The 16,271-nt window shown below is 43.0% G+C and overlaps 1 protein-coding gene across 3 annotated transcripts; it reads right to left on the reverse strand.

Annotated features, from left to right (window-relative positions):
- Window positions 1-3,059: 3,059 nt before the first annotated feature.
- dhfr (dihydrofolate reductase) lies at window positions 3,060-13,462 on the reverse strand. 3 transcript variants are annotated; one of them, XM_064936655.1, is made up of 7 exons: window positions 13,380-13,462; window positions 12,806-12,902; window positions 12,309-12,364; window positions 8,322-8,427; window positions 6,587-6,713; window positions 3,908-4,023; window positions 3,060-3,276 (listed from the first exon to the last, which is right to left on the reverse strand). In XM_064936655.1, exons 2-7 carry the CDS (start codon window positions 12,895-12,897, stop codon window positions 3,195-3,197), a joined length of 579 nt encoding a protein of 192 aa, XP_064792727.1. In that variant the 5' UTR covers window positions 12,898-12,902; window positions 13,380-13,462; the 3' UTR covers window positions 3,060-3,194. The 3 variants fall into 3 exon arrangements, with proteins under 3 accessions (XP_064792727.1, XP_064792725.1, XP_064792728.1); XM_064936653.1 differs by lacking the exon at window positions 13,380-13,462 and having other exon boundaries at window positions 12,806-13,025; XM_064936656.1 differs by lacking the exon at window positions 13,380-13,462 and having other exon boundaries at window positions 12,315-12,364; window positions 12,806-13,023.
- Window positions 13,463-16,271: the final 2,809 nt, after the last annotated feature.

Below are 16,271 nucleotides of genomic sequence, written 5' to 3' on the forward strand. Positions count from 1 at the left end.
AGGAGCAGCATTAATAGTGAGGAGACTGGAGAGGAGCAGCAGGAGCGTTAATAGTGAGGAGACTGGAGAGGAGGAGCAGGAGCGTTAATAGTGAGGAGACTGGAGAGGAGCAGCAGGAGCGTTAATAGTGAGGAGACTGGAGAGGAGGAGCAGGAGCGTTAAGAGTGAGGAGACTGGAGAGGAGCAGCAGGAGCGTTAATAGTGAGGAGACTGGAGAGGAGCAGCAGGAGCGTTAATAGTGAGGACTGCTGGTCTCTCAGTGAAGAACACAGGACAGCCAATGAGGACCTCTCTGATGGTACAAAACATGGGTCTGAGGTTTAGGTTGTGCACAGGTCAACACTCCCCTCATCTTTTTGTTGTAGTGAAAACTCACTGTGTGTATGTGTGTATTAGAGAGAGAGACAGAGTGTGTATTAGAGAGAGACAGAGTGTGTATGTGTGTATTAGAGAGAGAGAGACAGAGTGTGTATGTGTGTATTAGAGAGAGAGACCGAGTGTGTATGTGTGTATTAGAGAGACAGTGTGTATGTGTGTATTAGAGAGAGAGACAGAGTGTGTATGTGTGTATTAGAGAGACAGTGTGTGTATTAGAGAGAGACAGAGTGTATGTGTGTATTAGAGAGAGAGACAGTGTGTATGTGTGTATTAGAGAGAGAGACAGAGTGTGTATGTGTGTATTAGAGAGAGAGACAGAGTGTGTATGTGTGTATTAGAGAGAGAGACAGAGTGTGTATGTGTGTATTAGAGAGACAGAGTGTGTATGTGTGTATTAGAGAGAGAGACAGTGTGTATGTGTGTATTAGAGAGACAGAGTGTGTATGTGTGTATTAGAGAGACAGAGTGTGTATGTGTGTATTAGAGAGAGAGAGAGAGTGTGTATGTGTGTATTAGAGAGAGAGACAGAGTGTGTATGTGTGTATTAGAGAGAGAGAGTGTGTATGTGTGTATTAGAGAGAGACAGTGTGTATGTGTGTATTAGAGAGAGACAGAGTGTGTATGTGTGTATTAGAGAGACAGTGTGTATGTGTGTATTAGAGAGAGAGACAGAGTGTGTATGTGTGTATTAGAGAGAGAGAGACAGAGTGTGTATGTGTGTATTAGAGAGAGACAGAGTGTGTATGTGTGTATTAGAGAGAGAGACAGTGTGTATGTGTGTATTAGAGAGAGAGACAGAGTGTGTATGTGTATATTAGAGAGAGAGAGTGTGTATGTGTATATTAGAGAGAGAGACAGAGTGTGTATGTGTGTATTAGAGACAGAGTGTGTATGTGTGTATTAGAGAGAGAGACAGAGTGTGTATGTGTGTATTAGAGAGAGCGACAGAGTGTGTATGTGTGTATTAGAGAGAGAGAGAGTGTGTATGTGTGTATTAGAGAGAGAGACAGAGTGTGTATGTGTGTATTAGAGAGAGAGACAGTGTGTATGTGTGTATTAGAGAGAGAGACAGAGTGTGTATGTGTGTATTAGAGAGAGACAGAGTGTGTATGTGTGTATTAGAGAGAGAGACAGTGTGTATGTGTGTATTAGAGAGAGAGACAGAGTGTGTATGTGTGTATTAGAGAGAGAGACAGAGTGTGTATTAGAGAGAGACAGAGTGTGTATGTGTGTATTAGAGAGAGAGACAGTGTGTATGTGTGTATTAGAGAGAGACAGAGTGTGTATGTGTGTATTAGAGAGAGAGACAGTGTGTATGTGTGTATTAGAGAGAGAGACAGAGTGTGTATGTGTGTATTAGAGAGAGAGACAGAGTGTGTATTAGAGAGAGACAGAGTGTGTATGTGTGTATTAGAGAGAGACAGAGTGTGTATGTGTGTATTAGAGAGACAGAGTGTGTATGTGTGTATTAGAGAGAGAGACAGAGTGTGTATGTGTGTATTAGAGAGAGAGACAGAGTGTGTATGTGTGTATTAGAGAGAGAGACAGAGTGTGTATGTGTGTATTAGAGAGACAGAGTGTGTATGTCCCCTTGGCATTATGCCAGAACTGTTGAATACTCCAGGTGTGAACTGTCCAAGTCTCCATCGATCTGTGTGACGACTCGGCAGTCAGACAGCGTCAGGTCCTGGTGACTCAAGGTTGAGGTAATAAAGACGGCCCTTTGAGCAACTCAACACCCCGTCAGCACTGTGCTCAGCCTGTGAAGACAGAAATATGACTGTTTATAGCACGTCCTTCACGGCCAGGACTAACTACTCACAGAAGTAGTTTACTCAGGGTCAAAGAAAGAGGCTGACCTAGGTCAGATTAGTCTCAAGTGTGTGTTAAAATATCACATTTATCAAAAAAAGGCTAGCACACAAAAAGGGATTCAGTTCTGTAAATTCATCTCATTATTTACAGATTTTGATCCGCCTTCAAGTCAGCTTTTGTCTCCTCCAGAAACAGGTGCTCACTCACCGCGTGTTTGTGTGATAATACGAGTGTCTCTCATCAGAAATGCTAATGTCGGTTCTCTTCAACATTTTCCAGACTCTCTCGTGTGCATGGCAGTGCAACGCAGGCTGAGGGGCACATGGCTCTGATCTCTGTATAATGCCTCTCCTTTAAGTGCCAATCAAGGTGTGTGTTCTGTGTATGAATTCTGTGTGGAGTGTGTGTTCTGGAGCGTTACAGCCAGGGCAGTGGGGCCTAATTGAGCAGGGTTAACATGATTAAAGGCACAGTGTGTGTGTGTGTGTGTGTGTGCGATGGAAAGGTGTACTCCTCTGCTGTGATGGGCCACTCCAGACACCTGGTGAGTTAATTAGCTTTCTCGTGAAAACCTTCTGCATATTCATGTCATGTCTCATTTGGAATGAGCAGTCATGTCTCAAGCTACATCCCAAACAGCACTCTATTCCCTACGTAGTGCACACTTCCTTTGACCCAGGGCCCATTGACGCAGTCAAGAGTGGAACAATCTACCTTAGAAAACAATGTTTTTATGTGTTTGTGCGAGAAATCTGTATCAAATGTTTCAATATTTTTAAAGTATTTCTGTGAAAAAAATATCCAAGGACAAAAATATAACCAAAACAGAAAGGAACAGGAGAAAGAGAAAACACAAGACAACCAGGTTTCCTTTCAATGAAAATATCACAATTTTAATGGAATTAAACACATTTTATTAATTAAATTTGAGTGACAACAGTGAGCAGCGAGAAAATATTTTACATGACAACACAGGATGTTTTCCTGGGTGTGTTTATAGCTCATTGGTCGATGCTTTCGTAGACTTCAAATCTGTACTGTACCCCAGCCTCCTCCTGTAGGTCTTGTGGGACTCCTGGGAACCTGAGGAGAGACAGAGAGAGACACAACCACTCAAATCTATCCTCAATGCTCCACTCAACCACACAACAATAAGGACCATGAATTTGGCTCTTCACTGAAACCAGGCTGGCCATTTTCAATTCTTTAGGGCCATCGTAAACTTGGTCAATATGGTACTTTACACCATAACGACACTATCTTGTGGGTTTGTCTCATGGCTTGGTTTTTGCTCTGACATCCACTGTCAACTGTGGGACCCATATATAGACAGGTGTGTGCCTTTCCAAATCATGTTCCAATCAACTGAATTCACCACAGGTGGACTCCAATCAACTTGTAGAAACATCTCAAAGATCGATCAATGGAAACAGGATGCCCAATTTTGAGTTTCATAGCAAAGGGTCGGAATATTTATGTAAATAAAGTATTATTATTTATTTTTTTAAACATTTTGTATTAATTTGCAAACATTTCTAAAAACCTGTTTTCGCTTTGCCATTATGAGGTATTGTGTGTAGATTGATGAAGATTTTTAATTTAATCTATTTTAGAATAAGGCTGTAACGTAACAAATTGTGGAAAGGGGAAGGGGTCTGAATACTTTCTGAATGCCCTGTATGTCTGTATACATGCATGAATGAGCGATACTCACTCTGGCAGTAGGCGGTATTTGTCTTGGTTGATTTCAGGCAGGAAGGTGTCACTCTTAAACTGCTGCAGGATCCGTGTCACAAACAACCTCCGGGTCCCCTGACTCTCCATCATCTCCTGGGGAACCAGACAACAAATAAAACAACAACAAATATATACACTGAATGTATACGTTTGGGATTTTAAGACCGAGACCCACATTTTATCAATCATTTCAGAGTAGGAGTACTGATCTTAGATCAGTTTGCCCTTTAGAACATAATGAATCAGATTATTAAGGAGGGGGAGACCTGATCTAAGATCAGTTTGCCCTGGGGCGGCAGGGTAGCCTAGTGGTTAGAGCGTTGGACTAGTAGCCGGAAGGTTGCAAGTTCAAATCCCCGAGCTGACAAGGTACAAATCTGTCTTTCTGCCCCTGAACAGGCAGTTAACCTGAAAATAAGAATTTGTTCTTAACTGACGTGCCTAGTAAAATAAATAAAAATAGAACATAATGAATCAGATTATTAACTTCTTATGGCTGCAGGGGCAGTATTGAGTAGCTTGGATAAGGTGCCCAGAGTAAACGGCCTGCTCCTCAGTCCCAGTTGCTAATATATGCATATTATTATTACATTTGGATAGAAAACACTGTTTCTAAAACTGTTTAAATGTCTGTGAGTATAACAGAACTCATATGGCAGGCAAAAACCTGAGAAAAAAAATCCAAACAGGAAGTGGGAAATCTGAGGTTTGTAGTTTTTGAACTCAGTCCTATCGAATACACAGGGGGATATTGGTCATGTTGGACTTCCGAAGGCTTCCACTAGATGTCAACCGTCTTTAGAAACTTGAATGAGGCTTCTACTGTGATGTGGGACCGGATGAGAGCTCTTTGAGTCAGTGGTCTGGCAGAGAGCCTGGTCCTGGTCATGCGCATTTCACATGATAGCGACCTGCGGTCCACGGCTTTTCTACAGACAATGGAATTCTCCGGTTGGAACCTTATTGAAGATTTATGATAAAAACATCCTAAAGATTGATTCTATACTTAATTTGAAATGTTTCTACGACCTGTAATATAACTTTTAAAACTTTACTTCCGACCTGCACGAGCGTATGGATGTGTGTACTAAACGCCCTAACAAAAGTAGCTACTTGGACATAAATAATGGACGTTATCGAACAAAATCAAACATTTATTGTGGACCTAGGATTCCTGGGAGTGCATTCTGATGAAGATCATCATAAGGTAAGGGAATATTTATAATGTTATTTCTGATTTCTGTTGACTCCAACATGGTGGATATATATATATTTTTTTACCTGAGTGCCATTCTCAAATGCATGGTTTGTTTTTTCCGTAAAGCTTTTTTGAAATCTGACACAGCGGTTGCATTAAGGAGAGGTATATCTATAATTCCATGTGTAACACTTGTATTTTCAGCAACATTTATGAAGAGTATTTCTGTAAAATTGATGCGGCTATGCAAAATCACTGGATATTTTTGGAGTAATGCACCAATGTAAACTCAGATTTTTTTTATATAAATATGAACTTTATCAAACAAAACATACATGTATTGTGTAACATGAAGTCCTATGAGTGTCATCTGATGAAGATCATCAAAGGTTAGTGATGACTTTTATCTCTATTTGTGCTTTTTGTGACTCCTATCTTTGGCTTGGTGGTGACCTAACATAATCGTTTGTGGTGCTTTCGCTGTAAAGCCTATTTGAAATTGGACACTGTGGTGGGATTAACAACAAGATTACCTTTAAAACGGTATAAAATACATGTATGTTTGAGGAATTTTAATTATGAGATTTTTTTATTAGGCGCCCTGCACTTTCACTGGCTGTTGTCATATTGATCTCGTTAACGGGATTGCAGCCCTAAGATGTTTTAAGGAGGGGGAGACCTGATCTAAGATCAGTTTACCCTTTAGAACATAATGAATCAGATTATTTTTAAGGAGGGGGGAGAACTGATCTAAGATCAGCACTCCAACTCTTGACAAATAGACCCAAGACGTTATTTTCTACTAATATGCCCCATTGTAGATCGACCCAGACAGTCTGTGTGTGTGTGTTCATAACAAGGTTGTGGTTAAATGGAAAATAGTCAAGGTCTTAAAGTCCCAAATCGAACCTTTAAAGAGTTAACCCTTTAGATTGAGATATGAGGTGGAGAGTGTGTGTGTGTGTGGAGAAGTGAAGAGAGTTCGAGAGCATGTGCTGTATTGTCAAAAGCATCCTTGAGCGATGAGGTCTCCATGACAACCTACCGACTGCCGAGGGAAAGAAAGGTATGAGGGACGCTCTGTGTATGGAGATTGAAACTTTTCTACTTTCAATTTCTTTCAGATTAGCGGACAAATAGCATAATTGAAAAGTCTCTCAGTGTTTTTGACAGCGGAGAATGCAGTTGAGACCTTGGAGAATGCACCAAGGTCGTCAATGATGTCTGTTTTTGAGGTAAAATACTTTTAGAGCAGTAATGAAGTTCCCACTCTAGTAAACAGTTTCAAAAACGCCCACTCACTCAAAACACATTTCTCTACAAGTCTGTCTTTATGACCACGTCCCTCTACACAAATCCCCATCTGGCCATGTCTCAGAGACCGTTGACCCATTCCAAATGGATCCTATCCAATCCTCCACATGACGGACCAATGGCTAAGGCCTGCGTATTTCTTACCTTGTACAGAGAGCTGCCACCGATCACCCAGACCTGGTCGACCTGGGCTGCCATCTCAGCCGTGTCCAGCAGGCGGAGTGCTGAGCAGAAGTCTGACGCCAGCTGGTGAGCCCCGGCTGGAGGCTCTCTGACATTCACACAACACGGTAGTAATGTTAGGGCAACACGGTAGTAATGTTAGGGCAACAGTTATGACAACACGGTAGTAATGTTAGGGCAACACGGTAGTAATGTTAGGGCAACACAGTAGTAATGTTAGGGCAACAGTTAGGACAACACGGTAGTAATGTTAGGGCAACACGGTAGTAATGTTAGGGCAACACGGTAGTAATGTTAGGACAACACGGTAGTAATGTTAGGGCAACACGGTAGTAATGTGAGGGCAACACGGTAGTAATGTTAGGGCAACACGGTAGTAATGTTAGGACAACACGGTAGTAATGTTAGGACAACACGGTAGTAATGTTAGGACAACACGGTAGTAATGTTAGGACAACACAGTAGTAATGTTAGGGCAACACAGTAGTAATGTTAGGACAACAGTTAGGACAACACGGTAGTAATGTTAGGGCAACACGGTAGTAATGTTAGGACAACACGGTAGTAATGTTAGGGCAACACAGTAGTAATGTTAGAACAACACAGTAGTAATGTTAGGACAACACGGTAGTAATGTTAGGGCAACACAGTAGTAATGTTAGAACAACACAGTAGTAATGTTAGGACAACAGTTAGGACAACACGGTAGTAATGTTAGGGCAACACGGTAGTAATGTTAGGACAACACGGTAGTAATGTTAGGGCAACACGGTAGTAATGTTAGGGCAACAGTTAGGACAACACAGTAGTAATGTTAGGACAACATGGTAGTAATGTTAGGACAACACAGTAGTAATGTTAGGGCAACACGGTAGTAATGTTAGGACAACACAGTAGTAATGTTAGGACAACAGTTAGGACAACACGGTAGTAATGTTAGGGCAACACGGTAGTAATGTTAGGACAGCACAGTTAGGACAACACGGTAGTAATGTTAGGACAACAGTTAGGACAACACGGTAGTAATGTTAGGACAACAGTTAGGACAACACAGTAGTAATGTTAGGACAACATGGTAGTAATGTTAGGACAACACAGTAGTAATGTTAGGGCAACACAGTAGTAATGTTAGGGCAACACGGTAGTAATGTTAGGACAACACGGTAGTAATGTTAGGACAACAGTTAGGACAACACAGTAGTAATGTTAGGACAACATGGTAGTAATGTTAGGACAACACAGTAGTAATGTTAGGGCAACACAGTAGTAATGTTAGGGCAACACGGTAGTAATGTTAGGGCAACACGGTAGTAATGTTAGGGCAACAGTTAGGACAACACGGTAGTAATGTTAGGACAACAGTTAGGACAACACAGTAGTAATGTTAGGACAACACGGTAGTAATGTTAGGGCAACACGGTAGTAATGTTAGGACAGCACAGTTAGGACAACACGGTAGTAATGTTAGGACAACACGGTAGTAATGTTAGGACAACACGGTAGTAACAATGTGTTTTGGTTCATAGTATTTAATGACTTCAGTATTACATTGTCCCTTATGACACAGAGGAAGAGAACCTTCCCTATATTATCCTCATTTCTCTTGCAGGTACAGATAACACAGGATGATGAACATTGTATAGAAATGAGTAGCTGGTCAGTGGCTGTCATTACAGATGTCCTCCATGCCTCTTACTTAAGTTCTCTGCTGAGAACGATGTTGATCCTGTTCTTGAGTGGCCGGTTCCGCTCTGGAATGGAGAACCATGTCTTCCGCCCCATGATGACAACATTCTGTTTACCTAACCAATCCCAGACAGAGATGACAACATTCTGTTTACCTAACCAATCCCAGACAGAGATGACAACATTCTGTTTACCTAACCAATCCCAGACAGAGATGACAGCATTCTGTTTACCTAACCAATCACAGACAGTGATGACAGCATTCTGTTTACCTAACCAATCCCAGACAGACATGTGTTTCCCCTGGTCAAGAATAGCTCAGGGTCCTGCACAGCCCTGAGACATGTCTGAGGCCTGCTATGATGTCTCAGGGTCCTACACAGCCCTGAGACATGTCTGAGGCCTGCTATGATGTCTCAGGGTCCTACACAGCCCTGAGACATGGCTGAGGCCTGCTATGATGTCTCAGGGTCCTACACAGCCCTGAGACATGGCTGAGGCCTGCTATGATGTCTCAGGGTCCTACACAGCCCTGAGACATGGCTGAGGCCTGCTATGATGTCTCAGGGTCCTACACAGCCCTGAGACATGTCTGAGGCCTGCTATGATGTCTCAGGGTCCTACACAGCCCTGAGACATGTCTGAGGCCTGCTATGATGTCTCAGGGTCCTACACAGCCCTGAGACATGTCTGAGGCCTGCTATGATGTCTCAGGGTCCTACACAGCCCTGAGACATGTCTGAGGCCTGCTATGATGTCTCAGGGTCCTACACAGCCCTGAGACATGTCTGAGGCCTGCTATGATGTCTCAGGGTCCTACACAGCCCTGAGACATGTCTGAGGCCTGCTATGATGTCTCAGGGTCCTACACAGCCCTGAGACATGGCTGAGGCCTGCTATGATGTCTCAGGGTCCTACACAGCCCTGAGACATGGCTGAGGCCTGCTATGATGTCTCAGGGTCCTACACAGCCCTGAGACATGTCTGAGGCCTGCTATGATGTCTCAGGGTCCTACACAGCCCTGAGACATGTCTGAGGCCTGCTATGATGTCTCAGGGTCCTACACAGCTCTGAGACATGTCTGAGGCCTGCTATGAGGTCTCAGGGTCCTACACAGCCCTGAGACATGGCTGAGGCCTGCTATGATGTCTCAGGGTCCTACACAGCCCTGAGACATGGCTGAGGCCTGCTATGATGTCTCAGGGTCCTACACAGCCCTGAGACATGGCTGAGGCCTGCTATGATGTCTCAGGGTCCTACACAGCCCTGAGACATGGCTGAGGCCTGCTATGATGTCTCAGGGTCCTACACAGCCCTGAGACATGGCTGAGGCCTGCTATGATGTCTCAGGGTCCTACACAGCCCTGAGACATGTCTGAGGCCTGCTATGATGTCTCAGGGTCCTACACAGCCCTGAGACATGGCTGAGGCCTGCTATAATGTCTCAGGGTCCTACACAGCCCTGAGACATGTCTGAGACATGTAATCCTTCTCACCCCCCCCCCCCCTTAAATGATTTAGATGCACTATTGTAAAGTGGCTGTTCCACTGGATGTCAGAAGGTGAATTTACCAATTTGTAAGTCGCTCTGGATAAGAGCGTCTGCTAAATGACTTAAATGTAAATGTAATGATGTCTCAGGGTCCTACACAGCCCTGAGACATGTCTGAGGCCTGCTATGATGTCTCAGGGTCCTACACAGCCCTGAGACATGTCTGAGGCCTGCTATGATGTCTCAGGGTCCTACACAGCCCTGAGACATGTCTGAGGCCTGCTATGATGTCTCAGGGTCCTACACAGCCCTGAGACATGTCTGAGGCCTGCTATGATGTCTCAGGGTCCTACACAGCCCTGAGACATGTCTGAGGCCTGCTATGATGTCTCAGGGTCCTACACAGCTCTGAGACATGTCTGAGGCCTGCTATGAGGTCTCAGGGTCCTACACAGCCCTGAGACATGGCTGAGGCCTGCTATGATGTCTCAGGGTCCTACACAGCCCTGAGACATGGCTGAGGCCTGCTATGATGTCTCAGGGTCCTACACAGCCCTGAGACATGGCTGAGGCCTGCTATGATGTCTCAGGGTCCTACACAGCCCTGAGACATGTCTGAGGCCTGCTATGATGTCTCAGGGTCCTACACAGCCCTGAGACATGGCTGAGGCCTGCTATGATGTCTCAGGGTCCTACACAGCCCTGAGACATGTCTGAGGCCTGCTATGATGTCTCAGGGTCCTACACAGCCCTGAGACATTGCTGAGGCCTGCTATGATGTCTCAGGGTCCTACACAGCCCTGAGACATGGCTGAGGCCTGCTATGATGTCTCAGGGTCCTACACAGCCCTGAGACATGTCTGAGGCCTGCTATGATGTCTCAGGGTCCTACACAGCCCTGAGACATGTCTGAGGCCTGCTATGATGTCTCAGGGTCCTACACAGCCCTGAGACATGTCTGAGGCCTGCTATGATGTCTCAGGGTCCTACACAGCCCTGAGACATGTCTGAGGCCTGCTATGATGTCTCAGGGTCCTACACAGCCCTGAGACATTGCTGAGGCCTGCTATGATGTCTCAGGGTCCTACACAGCCCTGAGACATGGCTGAGGCCTGCTATGATGTCTCAGGGTCCTACACAGCCCTGAGACATGTCTGAGGCCTGCTATGATGTCTCAGGGTCCTACACAGCCCTGAGACATGTCTGAGGCCTGCTATGATGTCTCAGGGTCCTACACAGCCCTGAGACATGTCTGAGGCCTGCTATGATGTCTCAGGGTCCTACACAGCCCTGAGACATGTCTGAGGCCTGCTATGATGTCTCAGGGTCCTACACAGCCCTGAGACATGGCTGAGGCCTGCTATGATGTCTATGGAGGCCATGTCTCAGGGCTGGGCCAGACCTACAGTCAAGCACAGGAGAGAGACTGAAAAACAGCTTCTATCTCAAGGCCATCAGACTGTTAAACAGCCACCACGAACATTGAGTGGCTGCTGCCAACACACAGACTCAATCTCCAGCCACTTTAACAATTAAAAATTGGATGTAATAAATGGATCACTAGTCACTTTAAACAATGCCACTTTATATAATGTTTACATACCTTACATTACTCATCTCACATGTATATACTGTACTCGATACCATCTACTGCATCTTGCCTATGCCGTTCGGCCATCACTCATCCATATATTTATATGTAAATATACTTACTTATTCATTCCGTTACACTTGTGTGTATAAGGTAGCTGTTGTGAAATTGTTAGATTACTTATTAGAAATTGCTGCACGGTTGGAACTAGAAGCACAAGCATTTCGCTACACTCGCATTAACATCTGCTAACCATGTGTATGTGACCAATAACATTAGGTTTATATACGGTAGATGCTCCTGACTTTGGACTCAGTACTGTAAAAGCAGTGAGGGTATGTACCGGTAAATTCAATTCATCCTACCCTGTGATTTCAGAGGCATTTTTTTAAGGACCTTTCTTCTGATGTTTTTAACCACCGATCATAGAAACGGGTTGGTGCTGGCGATGATGAATACGAGGTTAAAAAGTCGCGGAATGTCCCTTTAAAATAATACTTGCGAGACGATATTTCGTCTCATGATACTTTGCACATGGTGCTATACTGTCACCTAGTGGCCATTAATAATACAGTTTAATGTTGACAACTGTCACAGTGTTTACAACTGAATCAGCCAATGTCTGTATCCGTGTTTGGAATAACCTCATGTGATTTACACCGCATTGGTAAAAAATACAACTAATAATATGTAATAACCTGAACCAGCACTTTACCCCCACCGCACATACCCAGCTCTGACTCTACTGATAAAGCTACTTTATTGACGAAAAAGTAACTTTTTATACCTTTGATATGTGGTAGTCCCACATAGCTACGGTATCTGAAGATGAATGCACTAACTGTAAGTCACTCTGGACAAGACCATCTGCTAAAATAACATGTCGTCAAATGTGAAATATTTGGAAACTGACCGTTACCTTCCACCGAAGACGTCATTGTCATCTTCTGGAAATACTTAAATTCATTACTGTAAAAGAAGTCAACGTCATTATTGTTTGTGAGACAACGGGAGAAAAACAACAGTCCAGCAAGAATGTAGAAAAAAACTGTGAAGTCAATTTTATGGGTTAACTACAGAAATTATTCATTTAAGTTATATGCCATGATGTTGTTAATTAATAACTCAAGTCTTGTGCAAAACCCTGGACTTTGGATCCCCGACGTTGTCATTCATTGCATCATCTGCAGCTGACTGTTCTGATTTCTTGATAAATTTCTGTACCACACATCAATCGACCAATATTTGCCATTTCAACACTGTTGTTAGCTTTCCATTCGTTGCCAGCTAGTTGAAACAGATATGATGTGTATATAGGCCATTGTTGTAGATGGCTTAGCTAGCAGTTGAAGCTAAATGAATGAGGCTAACGACGTTAGCTAAATGGCTATGTAGGCTAACGTTACTTACTTGAGTCTCTTCGGGTGCCAAGGTAGATTCCCGTTATTTCCAATCCCCATATCAGGACAAACAGCCACAATGCAGTTCAGCACACGAGACATTTTCACTTGACGAAAAAGTGCAATGATTTTAGCTCAAACAAAATGAAGACATTCAGTACCTACTAGGCAGCCAACTGTGGACTACTGTACAGTTCCCGCCAACAGAGATACATATTTAACCGGATATGATAACGTATTGTGTGGCCTAAGATTTATTATAACTAAACCCAGATAGACCACCGCCTGTCGTTTCCAATGGAAACAAATGAGCCATAGTGGGCAGAACCAAGCACGGGTTAGCAAGATCCTATTGGCCTGTTGTAGCATATATCTGCATATTTCCGTTTGAGAACAACTACTCCGTGAAGTGCGCGTGTGCAATAACTAAATTTGTCGTTGTCCTCCTAAACAACGTGATGTTTTACGACTTTGGTAAAGGGTAAAGTATACAACACTTAGTACACTCTTTTCGTAGCAGATTTTTAGTTTTGGGAACAAAAAACTGTATTGAGATCAAATGTTTAATCGATGAGAAAACTTACAGAATGTTGGTCAAAAACCATCTCCTTCAATCTTCTCCCATTGCTGGCCAGTGGACTTCCTCTCACTACCATTTTTGGTGTTGAGCGGAATTGCCAAGCAGATGTGTCACAAATTTGACATCCAGTGAAATATCGGTTTCATTGTTCAATCTGTGGTAGGCCCAACTCTTCTTCAAGGCTGTCCTTTGGAGTACATTTATCAAATACTATCCACTGCCCTCTATAGGTAATTTTTGGAACATACTATACTGTATATGTCAATGTATAGATAACAGGGGGAAATCTAAATTACAGTGGTAGGAAGAAATGTTGGGCCTAGAAATGCTGGGCCGAGCAAGGCTACTTTTGTAAGGTAGTTCTCTCTCTCTCTCAATTCAATTCAATTCAAGGGGCTTTATTGGCATGGGAAACATGTGTTAACATTGCCAAAGCAAGTAAGGTATATAATATATAAAGTGAAATAAACAATAAAAATTAACAGTAGACATCACACATACAGAAGTTTCAAAACAATAAAGACATTACAAATGTCGTATTATATATATATATATATATATATATATACAGTGTTTTTACAATGTGCAAATGGTAAAGGACACAAGATAAAATAAATAAGCATAGATATGGGTTGTATTTACAATGGTGCGTGTTCTTCACTGGTTGCCCTTTTCTCGTGGCAACAGGTCACAAATCTTGCTGCTCTGATGGCACACTGTGGAATTTCACCCAGTAGATATGGGAGTTTTTCAAAATTGGATTTGTTTTCGAATTCTTTGTGGATCTGTGTAATCTGAGGGAAATATGTCTCTCTAATATGGTCATACATTGGGCAGGAGGTTAGGAAGTGCAGCTCAGTTTCCACCTCATTTTGTGGGCAGTGAGCACATAGCCTGTCTTCTCTTGAGAGCCATGTCTGCCTACGGCGGCCTTTCTTAATAGTAAGGCTATGCTCGCTGAGTCTGTACATAGTCAAAGCTTTCCTTAATTTTGGGTCAGTCACAGTGGTCAGGTATTCTGCCGCTGTGTACTCTCTGTGTAGGGCCAAATAGCATTCTAGTTTGCTCTGTTTTTTTGTTAAGTAATTATTAGTAAGTATCTTTTTGTTTTCTCATGATTTGGTTGGGTCTAATTGTGCTGCTGTCATGGGGCTCTGTAGGGTGTGTTTGTGAACAGAGCCCCAGGACCAGCTTGCTTAGGGGACTCTTCTCCAGGTTAATCTCTCTGTAGGTGATGGCTTTGTTGTGGAAGGTTTGGGAATCGCTTCCTTTTAGATGGTTATAGAATTTAACAGCTCTTTTCTGGATTTTGATAATTAGTGGGTATCGGCCTAATTCTGCTCTGCATGCATTATTTGGTGTTCTACGTTGTACACTGAGGATATTTTTGCAGAATTCTGCGTGCAGAGTCTCAATTTGGGTGTGCAGGGTGAATACATGGTCTGTTGTACGGTAATTTGGTAAAAAGCCAATTTGACATTTGCTCAGTACATTGTTTTCATTGAGGAAGTGTACGAGTCTGCTGTTAATGATAATGCAGAGGATTGTCCCAACGTTACTGTTGACGCATATTCCACGGTAGTTATTGGGGTCAAATTTGTCTCCATTTTTGTGGATTGGGGTGATCAATCCTTGGTTCCAAATATTGGGGAAGATGCCAGAGCTAAGGATGATGTTAAAGAGTTTTAGTATAGCCAATTGGAATTTGTTGTCTGTATATTTGATCATTTCATTGAGGATACCATCAACACCACAGGCCTTTTTGGGTTGGAGGGTTTTTATTTTGTCCTGTAACTCATTCAATGTTATTGGAGAATCCAGTGGGTTCTGGTAGTCTTTAATAGTTGATTCTAAGATCTGTATTTGATCATGTATATGTTTTTGCTCTTTATTCTTTGTTATAGAGCCAAAAAGATTGGAGAAGTGGTTTACCCATACATCTCCATTTTGGATAGATAATTCTTCATGTTGTTGTTTGTTTAGTGTTTTCCAATTTTCCCAGAAGTGGTTAGAGTCTATGGATTCTTCAATTACATTGAGCTGATTTCTGACATGCTGTTCCTTCTTTTTCCGTAGTGTATTTCTGTATTGTTTTAGTGATTCACCATAGTGAAGGCGTAGACTCAGGTTTTCCGGGTCTCTATGTTTTTGGTTGGACAGGTTTCTCAATTTCTTTCTTAGAATTTTGCATTCTTCATCAAACCATTTGTCATTGTTGTTCATTTTCTTCGGTTTTCTATTTGAGATTTTTAGATTTGATAGGGAAGCTGAGAGGTCAAATATATGGTTAAGATTTTCTACTGCCAAGTTTACACCTTCACTATTACAGTGGAACGTTTTTCCCAGGAAATTGTCTAAAAGGGATTGAATTTGTTGTTGCCTAATTGTTTTTTGGTAGGTTTCCAAACTGCATTCCTTCCATCTATAGCATTTCTTAATGTTACTCAGTTCCTTTGGCTTTGATGCCTCATGATTGAGTATTGCTCTGTTTAGGTAGACTGTGATTTTGCTGTGGTCTGATAGGGGTGTCAGTGGGCTGACTGTGAACGCTCTGAGAGACTCTGGGTTGAGGTCAGTGATCTCTCTCTCTCTCTCTCTCTCTCTCTCTCTCTCTCTCTCTCTCTCTCAATGTAAGGGCTTTATTGGTATGGGAAACATATGTTTACAATGCCAATGCAAGTGAAGTAGATAATAAACAAAAGTGAAATAAAACATAACAATTGTACCATAACACTGAAAGATAAGATGGGTATGATGGGGTGGGTGTGTTAGGGGCAGGTGAGAGGTGAGGAGAGGGTGAGGGGTGGGTGGGTTAGGGGCAGGTGAGAGGTGAGGAGAGGGTGAGGGGTGGGTGGGTTAGGGGCAGGTGAGAGGAGAGGGTAAGGGGTGGGTGGGC

Source organism: Oncorhynchus masou, chromosome 25 (genome assembly GCF_036934945.1).
Source record: "Oncorhynchus masou masou isolate Uvic2021 chromosome 25, UVic_Omas_1.1, whole genome shotgun sequence".
NCBI classification, from domain to species: Eukaryota; Metazoa; Chordata; class Actinopteri; order Salmoniformes; family Salmonidae; genus Oncorhynchus; species Oncorhynchus masou.